At 64.2% G+C, this 19,487-nt stretch overlaps 2 protein-coding genes across 6 annotated transcripts in view; both read right to left on the bottom strand.

Annotated features, from left to right (window-relative positions):
• Positions 1-19,487, bottom strand: part of LOC115656145 (sodium- and chloride-dependent glycine transporter 1) — a 52,063-nt gene that overhangs the window by 21,344 nt on the left and 11,232 nt on the right. The window contains exon 1 of one of the 5 annotated variants that reach the window (XM_030572475.1): positions 7,429-7,600. The exons of 3 other annotated variants lie outside the window; for them this stretch is intronic. In XM_030572475.1, coding sequence (XP_030428335.1) covers positions 7,429-7,473 — 45 coding nt within the window. In that variant the 5' untranslated portion in view covers positions 7,474-7,600. Of the gene's footprint in view, positions 1-7,428; positions 7,601-19,487 lie in introns of those variants that run through there. One more of the 5 variants, XM_030572470.1, reaches the window with a different exon arrangement.
• LOC115656148 (YLP motif-containing protein 1-like) lies at positions 10,579-17,128 on the bottom strand. The gene is made up of 2 exons (XM_030572477.1): positions 11,539-17,128; positions 10,579-11,488 (listed from the first exon to the last, which is right to left on the bottom strand). The coding sequence occupies exons 1-2, from the start codon at positions 11,860-11,862 to the stop codon at positions 10,592-10,594; spliced, it is 1,221 nt and encodes a 406-aa protein (XP_030428337.1). The 5' UTR covers positions 11,863-17,128; the 3' UTR covers positions 10,579-10,591.

Below are 19,487 nucleotides of genomic sequence, written 5' to 3'. Positions count from 1 at the left end.
AGCTGGGTGCCTGGTGCCAGGTGGGCACTTCCAGCACAGGCAGAACAAGCTCATTCTCTGGGGGCAAGAATGGCACTTTGTCTTGGGCCCAAGGCCCCTCCTGCAGGGCGGCCGGTGTCGGCACTGTGTTGGGCGCACAATGCAGCCTCACACCAGAGCCCAACAAAGGAGCGGCTGCGGCTGGCAGCAGCCTGGGGCCCGGCACCCCTGGCCCTGGGCAGGCAACTTCCTGTGAGTGAGGGGCACCCACACCGTGACCTCGCCCTGGGCCAGGCTGGCACCTGGCACCAGGGCCCCCTGGAGCCGAGCCCCCCGGTGCCCTCACTCACCATGGCTGGACCTGCTCCATGTGCCCTGGCCCAGGTGGAACTGATTTGCCTCCAAGGGCGCCAGGGAGCCCCTCCCCCCCCAGCTCTGGTGAACCCCGTCCTGCTCACTGACTGAGCCCCTCTGTCCTGCAAACAGGATCCCCCTCCAGAGACACAGCGCCACCATGCCGACCTGCTGCTCCCCACCCGCCCCTGGCTCTGCCCCTGCGGAGCAGCACCTGCTCTGCGCGGCCCCCAGCCCAGCCACCCCAGTGGAGCCCATATACGGGGAGGGGCCCCTGGCCCTGCCACAGCTCCCAGGTGGGCCTGGCAGTGACCCCAGGCCAGGCCCCCCGTGCCTGGCTGGGCAGGGAGACGGCACCCCAGGGCTTTAGGGGACCTGTCCACATCTCCTTGCCCCGGGGGCACAGGGCGGGGTCTCCAGGCAAGCTCTCGGCCCTGCACTGGGAGCTGGGGGACTCCAGCCGTTCCCCCTGCACCACGGGTGAGCCTCCCGATGGCTAACAGCTGCGGCGAGCGCTCTGCCAATGTAGCCGTTGCTTCGGCTCGGCCGCAGGCGCGTGGAGCGCCGGACCGTGTCATTCCATTAGCGCCCGGAGCAGCCGGGCCGCTGCAGCCACTTATCCCGCATGGCTCAGCCAAACCCAGCATCTGCTGAGAGCCGCCCAGCCCCCCCAGCACCGCCCCCCCCAGCGGAGCCCTAGCCTGGCTGGGGGGGACGGGTGGGATGTCCTACCCACAGAGAGCCAGCGGGGATCCTGGCTCCCCAGCTCACAGGGCATGGGGGGGGACAAGGGCTTCGGGCTTCTTTTCTCCCAGTCTGCCCCATTCCCAGCGGGTCCCAGTGCCCCATCCAGGGCCCCAGTCCCTGCCCTGCCACATGCAGCCATGGGCATGCAGAGCCTTGGCCCTCCCCGCTGCACACAGGGGCCCAAGGCGGCCCTCCAGCCCCACACATCACTAGGCCGCCAGCCCATGCCTCGCTGTGCCGCTCCCAGAGCCTTCAGTGCTGACCCACGGCAGGTGCCACGGGGGCTCTGTGAGAGCCTGGCCTGGGGGGGCAGGAAGTGACCCCAACCCCCAGGAGTTCCGCGCCTGCTGGCAAGCTCGAGACACGAGGCTGGGGGCCCAGCTGGCTGCATGTGACGGAGCCGCACAGCTGCGTGCCCCATTACCGGGCTTACATGCCTGGGTGCCCAATTGCGCAGGCATTTCAGCATGGAGCCGTGGGCTCCTGATGGAGCGCAGCTCCGGCTTGTCTCTGCTGTGGGAACAGCTGCCCACGTCTCTCCTGCAGCCCACGCAGTCCCCCTCCATCCCGCAGGGCCTTTCTTCTGCCCTGCCCGGGCCCCTCTTGCCCCTGCAGGCAGGGAGCTGGGGGCTGATGTGCAGCAAGTGGCTCTCCCTGGGTGCTGCCCACCCTTCTGCGAGACGGGGCATGCCAGCCCTGACCCCTTGGCTGGGAGAGGAGGTGCAGCCCACGTGCGCAGGCTAATTGCCTGATTGATTTGCAGAGCAGTGGAAGCAGCGCTAACGAGGCTGGCAGTCGTTCAGACTAATCAGCAGCCGCGCGCCTGGGCCAGGGGCTGGGTGCCTCCCCCATGAGTTGAGGCCTGAGGGGTTTGGTTCAGACCCAGGCAATGACCCTGGGGGCAGCTGTGCCATGAGGGCAAAGCAGCCTGTGGGGTCAGACCCAGTGTGCCGGGTCTCTGCCATGAGGCCCTATCTGCCCCCTGCCCTGGCAGACAGGGCCGCCAAGCTCTGCTCCCCGGGGGAGGGGCCCAGAGCCCAAGTCCTGGGAGGCATGATGGTGCCACAGTCATGCCCAGGCAATGAGATGCCATGGGACACCGAGCTGTGCCTACGGCCCTCATCACACAGTCACAACACAGTCCCCACTGGGAACCCAGCAACCAGCATCACCCAGTGAGACCAGAGTCACTGCACTCAATGGTCCCTGGCACCAGCCTGGCTCGAAGGTGGCTCTGCTCTGGGCCTCGCTCACAGCCAGGCCCCTTGGACTGAGTCTGGCTGATGGCAGTGGGTGCACCCACATGTGCATGTGCACACATGCAGGGACACTCATGAGCACTATGCACACACACTCACATGTACATACATGCACACATGTGCATGCACACACGTATACACATGCACACACTTGCATGTACATAGACGTGCACACGTGCACACACACTCACATGCTTACACACGTGCACACACACTCACATGCTTACACACACACATACATGCACTGGTGCAGGTACACACACACAGGAGCCAGCTCATCTCAGCCCTTTGCCCACTCTGGTGCCAGAGTCTCGCCCTGCCCGTCAGCCCCAGTCACACGGATGGTGGTGGGGTGGGCCAGGGCCATGCGCCCTCCCGCAGGCCCCGGAGGGAAGGGACTTGCCCGACATCATACATGAGCTGGGGGCGTCCTGGCTCCATCGCCGAATACCCCTCCCCCTCAGGCTGGCCCAACGAGCAGCCCGGGAGGGCGAGGCGGGAATCATGGCCCAGTGTGCTCACCGGCCCGTCACAGAGCCCGGCTCAAAGGGCAGGAGGGGCCATCGTGATCTGGTCTGACCCGCACATGGCCCAGCCCCTCACCCCCCTCCTGTAACAGACTCCGACCTCTGGCCATCATGGTACAGAGAATCTGCCATTTACCCTCATTCGAACCAGCGAGTGCCCTGTGTCCTGTGCTGCAGGGGAAGGCAACCCCCACTCCCGCATGGTCTCTGCCAATCTGACCCAGGGAAAATTCCTTCCCCACCCCAAACCGGGCGATCAGTTAGACCCTGAGCATGGCAGGACCCCCCAGCCAGGCACCCGGGAGAGCATTCTCTGCAGTGACTCGAGCCCTCCCCACCTAGTGTCCCATCCCTGCCCGCTGGGGATGGCCCCATAGATGGAGGGTGAGACAGGGCTGGAGCACACACAGCCCCGGTCTGGCCTCAGGTTCAGCAGGAAACAGCAATCAGCCTTCCTGGCTCGGATCCTGTCACGGCACCTGCTCCCCACACGCCTGCCCTAGGCAGCCCCGCCTGGCCGTGCCCGCTCCCCCCCCACCCGGGGCTGGAGTCTGGGCAGATGGGGCAATCCGCTAAGGGCTCCAGGCAGCCATGCCGACTCCCAGCAGCAGGGACTGGCTCAACGTCTGCAATCATGAGTTTTCCTGGGCCAGAGTCAGCCCTGACCCGACCCCAGTGCAGGTCACTAGGCCAGATTGCCCCAGTTCACAGCCACGTCTCACGCTGGAGTCACCCCAGGCGCCACAGGGGGAGGATCAGGATTCCCTCTGGATCCACACCCAGGCACTGGGAGTCCAGCCCTGGCTCTCCTGGCCACCCCAGGACGTTACTGGCACCATGCTAAGGACCAGGGAGAGCACAAACCCTGCTCGGTGAGTGACATACTGCATGTGCCAGCCCGGGCTCACAACCGGGGTCATGGGGCAGGGCAGATCCTCAAGTGATGGTGCCGAGTGGATCTGGGTGTGATGGCACAGGGTGGATCCCAGTGCAACCGGTGGGATGGGGGATGGAGGGGTCAACGTGCCAGAAGTCCGTCCTATCTTCCCAGACTCTTCCCAACACAAGGCATACCACTCCCCCTCCCCAGTGTGCATGCACGCACACACACACGTGCACACATATATACGTGTACACACAGACACACACATGCACATACACACGCACACACAAACACACACAAGGCGCAGTTCAGCGTCTCGCTCTGGCCATGTGGATTTCTCTAGTACCCTGACTGCCGGAAGATCCCTGAACACTCTCAAACCGAACTGCCAGGCTTTCTATGGTGCTCTCCAGCAGCCAGCCTTGAAATGCAGCCAGCTCTGGGGTGGGACAAGGCAGTTGCAGTTTGCCAGCACCCAGCACTGTGACGTGGGGCAGGAGAGGAAATGGAAACCCCACTACTCCTGAGTACCTGCAGCCCCACCGTGAAGTGCCTGGAGCCAGGATTTGCCCCGGGTGGGTGGACAATGTGGCACTGGAGGAAAGGGACAAAGGCTGTGAGGGACTGGGCCGTAGGGCCACTAGAGGCAGAAAGCTCCTTGCAAGCCAGAGAGGTGCCCCCTAGTGCTATCCTGGTCATTGGGACCAGCACTGCCTGGGGGGCCAGTGCCCCCCACTGAGCCCCTGCCCCGCTCCCTGCAGCACAGCGCCCCCTAGTGCCAGCACTGCCTGTGGGGGGAGAGTGCCCCCCACTGAGCCCCACCCCCTGGGTTTCCCTGGCCATGCTCCTACCCAGCTGGGCAGGCCCCTTCCCCACCCCCCCAGGGCCCGGTTGGTGACTCCTGCCTGCCAGTGGCGGGTCAGTCAGTACCAGCCAGCGCACAGTGGGGGCCCCATGAGCTGAGCTGGGGGGGCTCAGTTCCAGCACCCACATCACAGGCAGACTCTGCCGTGACACCGAGCCCGCCTGGCGCAGGGAGACTGGCCTGCTCAAGCCCCCGTGGGAAGCACCCCGCTTGGGGTGGGCTCTGCGGGTGGGCACTGGGCCTGCAGGTGCCACGGGGTTGGCTCTGCGCTGACACGGCCTGGCTTCTGAAGCTGAAAAGTACAGTTCTATGGGAACTAGATGCAAATTGGCTCATTAAATAATTAGCATAAAGCCCCACATATGGAGCTGCCCAACACATGGCTGGGGAACCCTCTGCCAGGGCTGGGGTCCTGGGACCAGCCCCCTGCCCTGCCCTGCCTGCCCCAATGGCTGATTGGCCTCCCAGCTCCCAGTGCTGTCTGCCCAGCCCCTGCTCTGCCAGCACATCCCACTCAGGCCTGGCCCCCGCTCCCATCAGGGTCCCCAGGGCATTACCCCAGATTCCCACCAGGGTCGCCAGGCCCAGGCTCCGGACCAGCAGCCCCCTCCCTGTGCCGGGGTCGCTCTGAGCCTCGCTGGGGGCACCCGCCAGGCCAGGGACTCGGGCAGCTCAGACCCGGGTGCTCTGGGCATCAAGACACCCCCCCCCCCGACATCATCCGCCTCTGGCACCAACATCACAGCTGGTTTCCATGGGGCTGGCTGTGAGGTCACAGGCAGAGAGCTGTGGGGGGCCAGTGAGGTATAAATAGATGCTAATTAAATGTTTCTAAACTGCCCTTTCCCAGCCCCTCCCCCAGTAGCCGCTCCCCAGGGGCATCCCCCAGCTTGGCTGGGGGGAGGGGAGCTGCACCAAGGGGGCCCTCCTGTGCCAGCCTGCCACCTCCTGCAGCCAGGTTGTGCCATGTCCCAACTACCCGGGCAGTATGGGGGAAGCTCAGGTTTCCCATTAGGGCCCTGGGCTTCAATCCTCTCCACGTTCCCAGTGAGAAGCTCCCCAGATACCCCAGCCCCTGCTGCTCCCCTTGGATTGGCCTTAACTTCCTATGCAGATTCACGGTTGTTAAAGTGCTGCTGCGTTCCAGCCCAGAGCTGGCTGCATCTCGGTGATGGGAGAGTGCGGGAGCCCACAGCACTGGGGCCAGGAGGGAGCGAGGTGTGATGAGGGATGGGTGTGACGGGAAGCTGGGTGTGATGGGGGAGGGGGCTGGATGTGATGGGGTGGAGGCTGGATATGATGGGGAGGGGGCTGGGTGTGGTGGGGCAGGGAACTGAGTGTGATGGGGTGGGTGTGACAGGGGAGGGGGCTGGGTGTGATGGGGCAGGGGGCTGGGTGTGATGGGGTGGGTGTGACAGGGGAGGGAGCTGGGTGTGACAGGAGAGGGGGCTGGGTGTGATGGGGTGGGTGTGACAGGGCAGGGGGCTGGGTGTGACGGGAGGGGGCTGGGTGTGATGGGGTGGGTGTGACGGGAGGGAGCTGGGTGTGACAGGGGAGGGAGCTGGGTGTGATGGGGTGGGTGTGACGGGAGGGAGCTGGGTGTGACGGGAGGGGGCTGGGTGTGATGGGGTGGGTGTGACAGGACAGGGGGCTGGGTGTGACGGGAGGGGGCTGGGTGTGATGGGGTGGGTCTGACGGGAGGGAGCTGGGTGTGACGAGGTGGGTGTGACGGGAGGGAGCTGGGTGTGACAGGGGAGGGGGCTGGGCGTGATGGGGTGGGTGTGACGGGAGGGAGCTGGGTGTGACAGGGGAGGGGGCTGGGTGTGATGGGGTGGGTGTGACAGGGGAGGGAGCTGGGTGTGACGAGGTGGGTGTGACGGGAGGGAGCTGGGTGTGACAGGGGAGGGGGCTGGGTGTGATGGGGTGGGTGTGACAGGGGAGGGAGCTGGGTGTGACGAGGTGGGTGTGACGGGAGGGAGCTGGGTGTGACAGGGGAGGGGGCTGGGTGTGATGGGGTGGGTGTGACGGGAGGGAGCTGGGTGTGACGGGAGGGAGCTGGGTGTGACAGGGGAGGGGGCTGGGTGTGATGGGGTGGGTGTGACAGGACAGGGGGCTGGGTGTGATGGGGGAGGGGGCTGGGTGTGATGGGGTGGGTGTGACAGGGCAGGGGGCTGGGTGTGACAGGGGAGGGAGCTGGGTGTGATGGGGTGGGTGTGACGGGAGGGAGCTGGGTGTGACAGGGGAGGGAGCTGGGTGTGATGGGGTGGGTGTGACGGGAGGGAGCTGGGTGTGACGGAGGGGGCTGGGTGTGATGGGGTGGGTGTGACAGGACAGGGGGCTGGGTGTGATGGGGGAGGGACCCGGTGTGACGGGGAGGGGGCCGTTCACAGGTTGCCCACACGGCCGTGCTGGGATCTAGTCAGTGCCCTGGTCCGGGGGAGGTGACTCGACTTGGTGACGCTGGCGAGAGAAGCCGGGGAAGGCGACTCCCCCCGGCCAGCCCAGGGGCCCGCATGGCCTGGAGCCAGGCCCCAGCTGGACACAGCTGGCTCTCGGCTTGGGGACGGCTGCTGCCCCAGGAAGCCAGCCGGGGGGCTGTGCCATTCTGCACCTCTCTGCCCTGAGACACTCCCCAGAGCCGGGGCAGGGCTGAGCGACTCATCCGCCCATGCGACCCCCAGGCCCGTCCCTTGCGGCCAGTTGGGCAGGGACGATGCCATTCCTCAGCCTGGCGCAGGCACAAAGGGGCTGTGAGGGAGAGCTGGGCTGCGCCCCACACCTGGGGCCCGTTCCCCCACCCGGCTCCCCACTGACCTGCTCAGCGGGGCAGGGAGGGGCCTGGCCGCCGGCGCCCGCCATCCTGGGGGAGACTCCCGGAGCCGCTATTCTTCTGCAGCTTCATTCACACTCCTGGGCTCAGGGCGGCCAGCGAGCGAGCGGCCCCGGCCCCTCCCCCGCGTGCTCCGCGCTCGCTTGCTTGGGGACTTGGCATTACTTTCGGCTCAGCTCCTCCGGCGCAGCGCGGCCCCCCCGGCTCGGCTCTCTCACTAGCCCCAGCAAGGGGGCTGGCAGTGCCCAGGGCTCCCCCGCCCCCCAGCCCCCGCTGGCACAAGCCCCTGGCTCGGGGCCATGGCACACCCAGCAGCCGTCCCCCGAAGCAGCCACTCTCCGGCCGGGGCAGCGAGGGTCGGCAGGGTGGTGGCCAGAGCTCAGGACAGGGCTCCAGCACCAGAGCGAAGCGCAGTCAGCGAGCCAGCTCCCCATGGGGGCTGCACCCCAGGGACTGTGAGATGGGGGGAGCGTCACTCACAAGCTCCAAGCGCCATGGGTGTGCAGGCTACTCTCTCCCCCACCAGACCCCATGCAGCACTGGGGAGCCAGACAGCTCCTTGGCCCCCCCCGATCCTGCTCTCCGGTGCCCCCACAGGGGTCAGATCCGGATCAGGCCCCACCACTCCTATCACCAGTGTCTCCAGCCTGTTACCTGGTCAAGAGCACTCCCAAAGGGCGAGACCACCAACCCCTTGCAGCTCCCGCCTCCTTGCCTCAGTTTCCCCCTTTCCCCTACTCCCTGGGGAGAAGGCTTTCCTGGTCCCTGCTGGTGACAGACTTAGGGGCAGGGTGTGACCGAGAAGGGAACATTAACCTGGGAATGTTGTGTGGGAGTTTTACTAGGTTACTGTCTGCACTGATCCCAGATGGGGATGGGGAATAAGGGGCTGACTTCGCTGAGCGATGACACTTGGCGGCTGCCCTGCGGAACCTGAGCCCAGGAGGGGGTTGGGGCCAGGTGACACCTTCTGCTCCGGAAACTGGACAAAGGCTGCAGGGGCCACGGGGGTGGGGGGGGGGAGGCTGCTGGAGGGAGTTTCAGTTTGGAGCTGGCTGGGTGGGTGGGGGAGGCCCAGAGCCTGGGTCTGAGCTCTCCACCCCCTAAGATGGACCTGGCTGAGGGGTCCTGTTCTCTGTACCTACAAGCTCTGTTTTGAACTGTTCCTGTCGTCTAATAAACTGTCTGTGTTACTGGCTGCCTGAGAATCCCGGTGAATGGCAAGAAGTGGGGGGTGCAGGGCCCTGACGCCCCCACACTCTGTGACACAGGGACAGACAGACTTAGGGACAGGGACAGAGAGGGCTCCCTGAGGTCAGGATTGAGGGGCCCCAGCAGAGCTGGGGGGCAGGTCTAGGGCAGCAGGGGGCGGTGGGTCGGGAGTGAGGGATCCCAGCTGGGGGCAGGGGGAGCTTGACTCGCCATCTCTCTCCCAGCTCCCCAGGATCCTGGCCGGGCCCCGAGGGACTCAGCCCAGGGTCGCCCCCTGCTGGCAGCTCTGGTCTCAGCATTGCGGGGCCCTTCGCTAAATTGGCGTGAGCGGCACAGGGGTCTGGCGGCCTGTTGGGCTCCCCCAGGACGGCACCGGGGCAGCTCGGTTCCAGGAGGGGCTGGCGGGTCGGGGTCTGAGGCTCATAGGGATTCCGCTTGCAAGGGCCAGAGACGCTTCTGCCCCCTGAGAACCCCCCGAGACCTGCCCCATCCAGCTGGGCTCTGCTCCAGGGCACTGGTCTGACAGCCGGGCAATGGCAGGCTGGGCGCCCACTCCCGTGAGACCAGAGCTGCCAGCAGGGTGTGCCTCCCGTTCCGGGCTGTGCAGCCAGCATAGTTTGGCCTTAATGAAGCCTCATTAGTGGGACCCAGCTGCTCATAGCCCCTCCCCCCTGCATTGGCAGAGCTCCCTCCCCACATCGTCCCTGCTTGGGCCCACAGCATCTACCTGGGGCTGTGCAGTGCAGGGTGCTGGGGGCTGCTGGCCACCTCACCTGTGCCCACGAGAGCAGCTGGCATCGGGGTGACCCTGTCTCCAAGCCGGCGTTCAGCTCTCTCTCCCCCCAAGAAAGATGGCCCTTACCAGTGCCCCCCTATCCTGCCACAGGAATCCGGGGACCCCAGGAGAGAGGGGCAGGATGGGACCTTGCTGGAGACCTGCCCCTCTGCACCCCAGTGCTCAGGGCCTGGCCCTGCCTGGGGCTGCTGGCCCCACCCTGCCGGGAAAAGTCCCACGGCTCACCCCATTCCTTTGACATCCCTCTCCTGGCTGAGCTGGCCACCCATCGCCTAGCTTTGCCCCTCCGACGCCTGCCCCCCTGGAGCCACTGGCCACAGGCAGGGGCTCGGTCAGTGCTGTAAGGAGCCCAAAGCCAGGAAAGAGCCTCGCTCTCACTACGGAGTCACTGCTCCTGGCACCCCACCCCGCTGCCCCATCTCCCTGGCACACAGCACCGGCCTGGGGAACTCCCCGCCACAGGCAGGCGAGGGCGACGGTGGGGAATGGAGAATCAGCTTAGACCCAAGTCATCAGAGCTCGGCGCCAGGGCTGCGGGCACTGGACTATTTCACCAGCCACTGCTGAGCCTGAGCCTCCAACCACCCTCCCTCAGCCTGCCCCTCCCTCACTCCCCCTCCTGCCAGCCCTCTCGCATGGGGGCTTCTGGCCCAGCCTGTCCCCGGGGCACTGCCAACACCCCCCAGTGCTGAGGCTGATGCCGCTCAGGTCACCCTGGCCTGGCTCCATGGGGCAGCCCCTGGCTCGGGGCCCTGTGTCCGTGTCCTGGCCCAGCCGGCTCCACACCGTGTGCAGATTCCTGCTGCTATATAAATCCCCTGCCCTTGCCTGCCCCGGCCTTGGCCCACCTGTTCCAGGGTGTCTGCCCGGCAGTGCTGCTGGGAGCAGGAGCTGGGGGCAGGGGCAGGAGCACACTGCAGGGTGACGGCTGGTGTTGGGCCTGTGGACGTGGTGCAGACCGGGGGGGCTGCCAACTACAGTGGGGGGCAGGCAGTGAGCAGCTAGAGCAAGTCGGTGACATCCCCTGACGTGCGCATGCGCACCGGGTACGTATGCAAACCTGGTGACTTGGGGACTGAGCCCCCAGCCTGTGGGGCATGGGGTGCAACGTCCCCCAAGGATGCAGAGACTCTGGGCTCCTAGGCACACAGGGGCTGCCAGATGGGCTCAGCCCTGAGGCTCCTCCAGCCCCGTGTCCCAGTAGTGCTGGTGCCCGGCGTCAGGGAGGAGGCATGGTGGGAGGAGCACAGGGTGGCGGGAGGAGACATGGCAGGAGGAGGCGTGGCAGGAGCATGGGGTTGCGGGAGGAGACATGGCAGGGGCATGGGGTGGCGGGAGGAGACATGGCAGGAGGAGGCGTGGCAGGAGCATGGGGTTGCGGAAGGAGACATGGCAGGAGGAGGTGTGGGAGGGGCATGGGGTGGCAGGAGGAGACATGGCAGGAGGAGGCATGGCAGGAGCATGAGGGGGCTGGAGGAGGCGTGGCAGGAGCATGGAGTGGCAGGAGGAGACATGGCAGGAGAAGGCGTGGCAGGGGCATGGGGTGGCGGGAGGAGACATGGCAGGAGGAGGTGTGGGAGGGGCATGGGGTGGCAGGAGGAGGTGTGACAGGAGCACGGGGTGATGGGAGGAGATGTGGCACAAGCATGGGGTGGCGGGAGGAGGTGTGACAGGAGGAGGTGTGGCAGGAGCATGGGGCAGCGGGAGAAGGCATGGCAGGGGGAGGCGTGGCAGGGGCATGGGGTGGCTGGAGAAGGTGTGACAGGAGCACGGGGTGATGGGACGAGATGTGGTACAAGCATGAAGTGGCGGGAGGAGGTGTGACAGGAGGAGGTGTGGCAGGAGCATGGGGCAGCGGGAGAAGGCATGGCAGGGGGAGGCGTGGCAGGGGCATGGGGTGGCTGGAGAAGGTGTGACAGGAGCACGGGGTGATGGGAGGAGATGTGGTACAAGCATGAAGTGGCGGGAGGAGGTGTGACAGGAGGTGGCATGGCAGGAGGAGACATGGCGGGAAGAGGCGTGGCAGGAGCATGGGGCAGCGGGAGAAGGCATGGCAGGCAGGGGGAGGCATGGCAGGGGCATGGGGTGGCTGGAGGAGACGTGGCACAAGCATGGGGTGGTAGGAGAAGGTGTGACAGGAGGTGGCATGGTAGGAGATGTGGCGGGAGGAGGTGTGGCAAGAGCATGGGGTGGCGGGAAGAGGCATAGCAGGGGCATGAGGTTGCAGGAGGAGGCGTGGCAGGAGAAGGCATGGCAGGAGCATGGGGTGGCGGGAGGAGGCGTGCCAGGAGAAGACGTGGCAGGAGGAGGCATGGCACAGAGGGATGCCAGGCATGGCACTCAGCACAACTGCCTCTGAGCCCCCAGGGGGCAAGCGGCTCCTCACCCCATTAATGAAGACGTGGCTCATTAGCCCAGAAAGCTGGTTCCAAGCCTGCCCCTCGGGGACCAGCCTTCTTGGTGAGGGAGCAGCCGCTGTGAGCCCATCTGCCCAGGCACTTACACTGGCATCCACCAGTGCAGGGAGAGGAGCAGCAGGTGGGACTGGAGGGCAAAGCGGGCTAGAGAGAGATTGGGACAGGAGCGACTTCACCTCCAGCCCCCTGCAAGAGCGGGCAGCCGGCACCCAGTGCCACACAGGCAGCCAGCATCCGGGGGCACAGGGCTGTGGCCTGACTCGGCCCAGCTCACTGGTCGCATTCCTTTAACGTCTCCTCCTCCTGCGGGTGGGCACCGGGGCAGAGACTGGGGGGCACTATCCCCCCCAAACTGGATACGTTGCAGAGGTGATGCTTGGGGGCACCCAGATTTCTCCTGTCTATTTGGCACGTTCTGGGGGGCAAGCGGCGACACCAGGCGCTCTCTGTGTCCAGGCCAGTTTCCCACATGCAGGTCCTGAGCCTCCCAGCATGGCTCCAGCACGGGCCGTTTCAGTTTTACTAGCCTATAGAATAAGGAACTTGCCCCAGAACCCCAGGTCTGGCCGGGGGCCATGTGCTGCTCGGTGCCGGTAGCCTCGGGCTGCAGTGCTGCATTGGCTGGGACGGAACGAGCCAGGCAGGTAACGGGAGGGGAACATGCAGAGGCAGATGGCGAGGGGCAGGAGTTAGCAGGGACTGGCTTGGCACGGGCAGCCTAGAAGCCGGGGTCACTGCTTGGGTCGGGCTGGTTTCTACGCTAGCGTTGAGCTGTAAGTGGCCACTGCTAAACATGGCGAATAATTAAGTTACAACAAGAAATGAGGGAGATTAAATAAGGAATAAGGAGGTGATGTCACGTGCCTGGTAGTGTAAGCGCCACTGACCGTCGGTAAATCAGAGCTAGGCCGAGACCTGTTGTTACCAAACTGCCCCTGGCCAGGGTGGCAGAGAGCTGAGCGGGAGTGGCTGGGGGCTTGTGCTGCCAGGACAATGGGAGGAGACAAAAGGGGCTGGAGGGGTGCGGTGGGGGGGGGGTGAGCAGGTCAGAGAGGGGTGGGGGGCTGCAGGAAGGGCAGCCTGAGGGCCCTGATCTTGGCACACAGAGCAGCGAGGGGCTGGTGCTGGGGTGCTGGGTGAGGAAGATCTGGGCAGGCCTGGCCCAGGATGTGCAGGCCACTGGTGCCCAACACACACTGAGGACACACCAGGGTCACCGGCCTAGGGGCCGACGCACTGTCCAGCCCCGCCCGGGGCAGTGCAGCTGACAGGTCCCAGGGCTGGGGGGCAAGGGCGCGTGGGAAGGCCTGTGGGGAACGGAGGCTCCAGCACTGCCCAGAGAGGAGCTGCCCGGTGCCCAGGACAGACCGAGGATGCACCCGGGCATTGCTCCGCCCCACCCCCTGGGGGCTCAGAGCGTCTCTCGAGGATCTTGCCCCTCACTCTAGTGCCTGCGGGCTGCCTGCTGGGTTTGCAGGGCCGGCTCTGCGGCTGCCCCTTGCAGAGGCAGGGACCACATGGTCGGGTGAGGGGCTCCCTAGCGAGCTGCAGCCCCGCCCACCCCAGGGGTCCGTGTGGAACAGGAGCCCCGCGCCGGCTGTTTCGTCTCTTCTCCTGACATCATCAGGCCCCACTTGCGACATCACATTTGTCTCCATGGCAACGTCTGGCGAGGTCATTGCCCATCAGCCCGGCCATCTGGCTCCCAGGCGGGCTCTGCTCAGTGGTTTGGGGAGCCCGAGCTCCCCAACCTCCCTGGCACCCTGGGCTCCCCTCCAGCCCTTCACCCAGCTCCTCACATCACCAGCTGCCCCCTCCGTGGGGCGGCTCTGCCAGTGCCCTGGCCTGCTCACGCTGGGGGCTGTCTGCCCACCCAGTGCCTGCCCAGCGGAGGGGTCATGCCGGGGGTCCCTCTCTTCCCCGTGACATGTCTCTGCGCCGGCCGCCTGGCGCTGACGTGCCTCCCCGCTTAGCTCGGAGCACCCCAGCTGTTCCCGGGCAGGCAGGAGGCAGCCAAGCTCCCTTTCGGGAGAATGCGTCCAAGGTGCCCAGCGAGGCGTGAATGACAGACCGTGGAAGGGGGCTGGGCTTTCTGGAGACCATCTGGGGTCCGGGAGTGGGCGGAGGGGGCCACACGATCACACATCAGCAGCACACATGTATGGGCACGGGCCACCTCTGGGCTGTCACTCTCAGGGACACGTGGGTGCCAGCTCTCCAGGCAGCACAGGCCTCCAGGTTGGCCCCGGCCCACCCCCCACTCACCAGCTCTGGCAAAGCCAGAGAGAAGTCAGCAGCGCATGGCCGGGAAGCAAGGAAATGGCCAGGGGACGGGGAGGTGGGTGACCCAAAATGCTAATTGTAAAGCCGTCACCACCTGCATCCGAGCTGTGGCACTGGCACGGGGCACCCCTCTGCAACACCCACACCCCGTGCTCCCTCCCTCCCGTGCTCCCGTCAGATGCCCCGAGGAAACATGCAAACAGCCACGGCGCAGCGATCCGTGCTCAGCCCGGGCACGTCACCCTCTTGCCCCCGTGCTGGGTATGGCTGGGTCACACAGCGCCAGTGCTTGTTCTGACCCCAAACCACAGACTGGGAGGGGAACGACAGTCCCCACTACCCAAACCCTAGAAATCAGTAAGGCGGCCTCAGCTGGACGCCACCTGCAGCATCGGCCACCCCACCCCGACAGGGGCTAGAGCGGGTCAGAGACGAGCAACGGGAACCAGCAGGAACACAACTGGGACGGTGCCCTCAGAGAGGAGATGGCATCAGTCTATAAAATACCGACTGGGCCAGAGACGGGGTCTGGGCCCAGCTGTTCCCCCGACTCCCAGCTATGGCCCGTCCTTTCCAGGGGGCACTGATTGTCACCCGCAGTTTGGATCCATCCAGCCCAGGAAGGTGCGATCCTGCTCAGATAATCCAGGTTCCACTGTTAACTACCTTTGTGTAAACAAGGAACTAATCCATGTGTAAAGGCCAGGCTATCTCAGCGTAAGGCAATGGCGTGGAAGATACACGCGTGGGAGTGTGCATGCAGAGCTTAGCCCAGGAAATACACCACAGCCTTCACCTGCTTTTGCTTTCAGTACTCTAATGTTCTCACTCATTGCTTTTTTTTGCCTCCCAGCCCCTAAGATGGATGCTGATATTTACCCACAAACCTAAAGAGTTACTTTTTTGTGCTGATTTTCACCAAGTTTTTATCACAAACCCTGATCCATCCCTGGGAAGTTTTAAACAAAACACAAATGGGAAATGAAGGGCTTTGCTCCCAGGATGAGACCTGGAGGCCATTTAATTCAATGGAAAGAGGGGACCTCAGAGGCAATCACAATCAGCCGGTGGAACTCACTGCCACAGGAAGTTGAGGCCAAGACCTCTGTGAGGTTCCAGGAGTGACTGGATGTTTGTGCGGGTAACAAGACTCTCCAGAGACATTGATAAAGATGCAGGCGGGGAGAGTGAAACCACTGTCAGAAACAAGAACGAGACCTCCCCTGGGATGGGTCAGCCCCCCTCTGCGACGGGTCAGCCCCCCTCTGCTCTGGCAGAGATGTGGGGGCTGAGTGCGCCTGGTGATTGCTGTGTTCGCGGGCCAAGGCTGGGGCCGCATGCACAGACTGGCCAGGCCCTCCCTGCCATTCGCCTGCCCTGACTGCAGGCACCTCCCCTCGAAGGTCTCTCCCGGTCAGGCTCCTGTCATGCCATCCCTGGTTGCACCAGTGAGCCCCAAGGGTGGGTGCAGAGTGGGGCTCTGTGCAGAGGCGGTGCCAGGCACAGCCAGCCCTGGGCTGACTTTTCCATTCAACTGGCGTGGACTCCATTTTCCCAGGGCATTCAGGCAGAAAATCCCCCAGTGGCCCCCCTAGGCAGCCCCTTGTTATTCTGGGCAGCACGCTCTGGCCAAGTGTGGTTTGCGCTGTGCTGCAGCTGGGTGGGGGGTGGGTTGTTTGGGATGCGCCTGCCCCTTAGTCCTTAACTCCCCCTGGGCTTTGCCAGGGGCGCCCACACCCAGGTGGCACCGGTGCCCGAGCCAGGACTCAGAGTCAGATGAAGCGCAAACGTCTCCTCCCGCCCCTTCCAGTCAGTGATCCCTCCTTCCCCTGCCCCCCCTTCCCGGCAGCTGCCCAGGAGTCCAGCGCTGCTGGCAGGGCTGGACAACAAACAAAGCCCACGGTTACAAGGACAAAACAGAACGTCCTTACCCATCAGCCCCCCCGCCCTGGCCCCATCGGCTGGGGCAACCCCCCAGCGCAGGTGGGGGCTGCTCCCTGGGAACCCATCGCAGCCCCTCTAGGGGAACGGGGACCAGACCCGGGAGAGCTTCGGATAGGAGTGGGGAGCTGTGCCAATGCCCCGACGTGCTCAGGACCTTCCCTGAAGACCCCTTAGCACCCCCTAGCGCCCCCAGGCCAGAGCTCCCCAAAGCACTGGGGTGGGTGGTGCCCCGATGAGATGGCAGCCCTCTCTCCCGCCCCACCAGCTGATCTATCCGTGCCAGGAGTGCGGCCCAAGGAGCTGCCTCCCGCAGTGGGGTACCAGTCCCCGGGCCTGCGCTGCCCGGCCTCTTGCTGGGCACAGGGGCAGTAGGCTGTCGTCCTCAGGCCCCTCTATGCCCCCGACTCCAAGAGCCAACGGGATTCAAGGCTGGGCACAGGCCCTGCCTCCTCCTGCTCTGGCATCAGCACAAACACCCTGGGCGTGGCTCCCCGGTCCCACCCCTCCAGTGCCGCAGGGGGCAGAGGATCGGGCCCATCCTCCTTGCCTCCCTCTCTGGGCTGGCAGCGAGCTTGCCCCTAGAGTGCTGAACAAGCCCCACACACGCAGGGCTGGGGGGAGGAGTCTGGCTGCAGCAGCTCCCAGGGCTGGACCGAGATTTGCACACTTCACCCCTGCTCTGCCGGAGCCCCTCAACCCCGACCCACAGCCACTGGCTCTCCTTGGTGGCATGTGGGGGAGAGACGCGGCGCTGGGGGAGCTCGGCACCATGCAGCACAGGGCAGAGAAGGGCAAGGCAGGCACGACGTGGGGCAGAGATGCGGCATTGGGGGAGCTTGGCACCATACAGCGCTGTGGGGGGGGGCAGGCATCGCATGGGGCAGAGACACAGTGCTGGGGGAGCCGGGTGTTGGGCAGGGCAGAGATGCGGCGCTAGGGGAGATGGTGTGACGTTACTGATATAAACTGGGACCATATAGAACATGGTTTGCAACCAAGGTCCTGTAGTGGCACCAAATCTTATGTAAAGGGGGTTATATAAGGTGTCTAAGACCAGGTTCTGGGTTGCTGGTTATGATTATGCTGTCTGTATGTATGGATCATTGTGTAGTTGAAGTTATGAGTATTGGCTGTATGCTGTCTGTATTTCTAATCTGTGCTGTGCTTCTGGGAAACATCCCAGTCAAGTTGGTGTTAGCTCTGCCTAGCCTGCTTGATGGCCCATTAAGGACCATCAGCTACACAACTGACCCATTGAGAGGAGGCAGATAGGCCTTGTAACTCAGCAGGGTGTGCAGGGACTTGCCCATGTGACTCCAAACTCCATTTTGCTGTAATTTTCCACAGTAAGAACAAAGAGGTTCTTGCACCTGGAAAAGCCTATATAAGGCAAATGCCTCATCTCCATCTTGTCTTCAATCCTTCTTCTACCTGTGGAGGGACTTTGCTACAAACTGAAGCTCTGAACAAGGGACTGATGACCCATCCCAGTGAGCGATGTTCTCCAGGGACTTGATTTAAACCTGCAGTTTACTCCATCCCGGCTACAAGCCTGAACTAAGAATTTTGCCATTACTGTATGTAATTGATTCCATTTAACCAATTCTAGCTCTCATCTCTATCTTCTTCCCTTTATGAATAAACCTTTAGATTTTTGATTCTAAAGGATTGGCAACAGCGTGATTTGTGGGTAAGATCTGATGTGTACATTGACCTGGGTCTAGGGCTTGATCCTTTGGGATCGAGAGAACCGTTTTCTTTTATTGGGGTGTTGGTTTTCATAACCATTCATCCCCAGGACGGGTGGCACTGGTGGTGACACGGGGAGACTGGAGAGTCTAAGGAAATTGCTTGTGTGACTTGTGGTTAGCCAGTGGGGTGAGACCAAAGTCCTTTTTGTCTGGCTGGTTTAGTTTGCCTTAGAGGCGGAAAAACCCCAGCCTAGGGCTGGAACTGCCCTGTTTAAGCAACTGGTCCTGAATTGGCACTCTCAGTTGGGTCCCGCCAGAACTGCATCGTCACAGCCGAGCAGGGCAGAGACATGGCACTGAGGGGGTAGCCGGGCACAGTGCAGTGCTGGCGGGGGGGGGCCAGGCACTGTGTGGGGCAGAGATGTGGTGCTGGGGGAGCTGGGCACTGGGCAGGGCAGAGATGCAGTGCTGGTGCAGCCAGGGTCAGTGCAATGCGGGGTGGGGGGCAGGGACACAGGCACCACGTGGGGCAGGGACACGGCCCTGGTGCAGCCAGTGCAATGGGGTGCGCAGGTAATGCTCCACGGAGACATGGGGCAGCCTCCCCACCCAGGGCTCTGGGCAGCACAGACTTGGAGGCCATGAGCTGGGAGGCTGGGGCTAGTGTGACCACCCCGGGCAGGCAGCTCCCCACACCGCAGCAGCTCCTGGAAAGGCCTCCCACTCCCAGAGCTGCAGCCCAGCATGGCCAGACACCCCAGGCTGGCACAGACCCTCGCCAGGGTCAGAGGCTGCCACGGTGAACACTGGGCCCTGCCTGCAGTCCCAGCGCCAGGTGGGGGGTGGGGACGCACCTGCTGGCAGGATTAGGGGGCAGGGCCGGGGCACGGCTGCAGCCGGGTTTACGATGCTATTTCTATGGCCTTGGAAGCTATCCAAGGGGATTAGCTCCCTTCCTTATGGGCTCGAGAGCTCAGCAGCCACGGCCTCCGGCCTGGGGCAGGGCACCACAGGGAGCCCCCATTCCCCAGGCACTGCTGGGAGCAGAGCTGGGAGCAGTCGCCCAGCGGGGGGCCCTGACATACCCCATCCCAAAGAGGGGTGTGGGCTGCCACACCTCAGCCCTGACAGCTCTCGCCCTGCCCCACCCCCACGGGGCTCCAGGTCACAAGTCCAATGTAGAGAAGGATGGGGGCTGGATGGGGGCTGGGTGGGGAGCCCAGGGCTGGGATAGAGGGGGTGGCGGGGCAGGATTGAGGGGCATCAACAGATCTGTGGGGAGCCAGCCAGGTGAATTCCAGTCCCCATCCTCTCCCACATGCTGCCTTCCTGAACTGAGCTGGGCCTGGGCATTTTCCAGGAAGCTGTTAAAGATTCACCCAGAGTGGATTTGGCACCTCATGTCTGCCTGGCTCCCTGCCACGGCACAGGTGTCAGTGCCAGCCTCCCCCACATGTCGGTGCCAGGGCTCCCCCCGCACAGGTGTCCGTGCCAGCCCCCCCACGCACACTCAGGTGTCCGTGCTGGGCTTCCCCAAGCTTAGGGAAGTGCAAAGCAGTGGCTGGGGTGCTGGGAGGGAGCTGTGCCAGGGCAAAAGGGAGAAAGGAAGCAAATACGCGCACGGGGCAGCACGTGAGCGCACAAGGAGCAGCACAGGGCAGCGCGTGAGTGCACGAGGGCAGTGTGTGAGTGCACGGGCT

Source organism: Gopherus evgoodei, chromosome 8 (genome assembly GCF_007399415.2).
Source record: "Gopherus evgoodei ecotype Sinaloan lineage chromosome 8, rGopEvg1_v1.p, whole genome shotgun sequence".
In the NCBI taxonomy this organism is placed as follows: Eukaryota; Metazoa; Chordata; order Testudines; family Testudinidae; genus Gopherus; species Gopherus evgoodei.
The sequence above is the reverse complement of the archived record's forward strand: the minus strand, read 5'-3'. Positions and strand labels throughout refer to the sequence as shown.

Coding starts and splice junctions, on each gene's coding strand:
- LOC115656148 (XM_030572477.1), bottom strand. CDS start 11,862: ATGAGCCACGTCTTCATTAATGGGGTGAGGAGCCGCTTGCCCCCTGGG. Junction 11,489..11,538: donor TGCCACGTCTCCTCCAGCCA/CCCCATGCCCCT, acceptor CTTCTCCCGCTG/CCCCATGCTCCTGCCACGCC.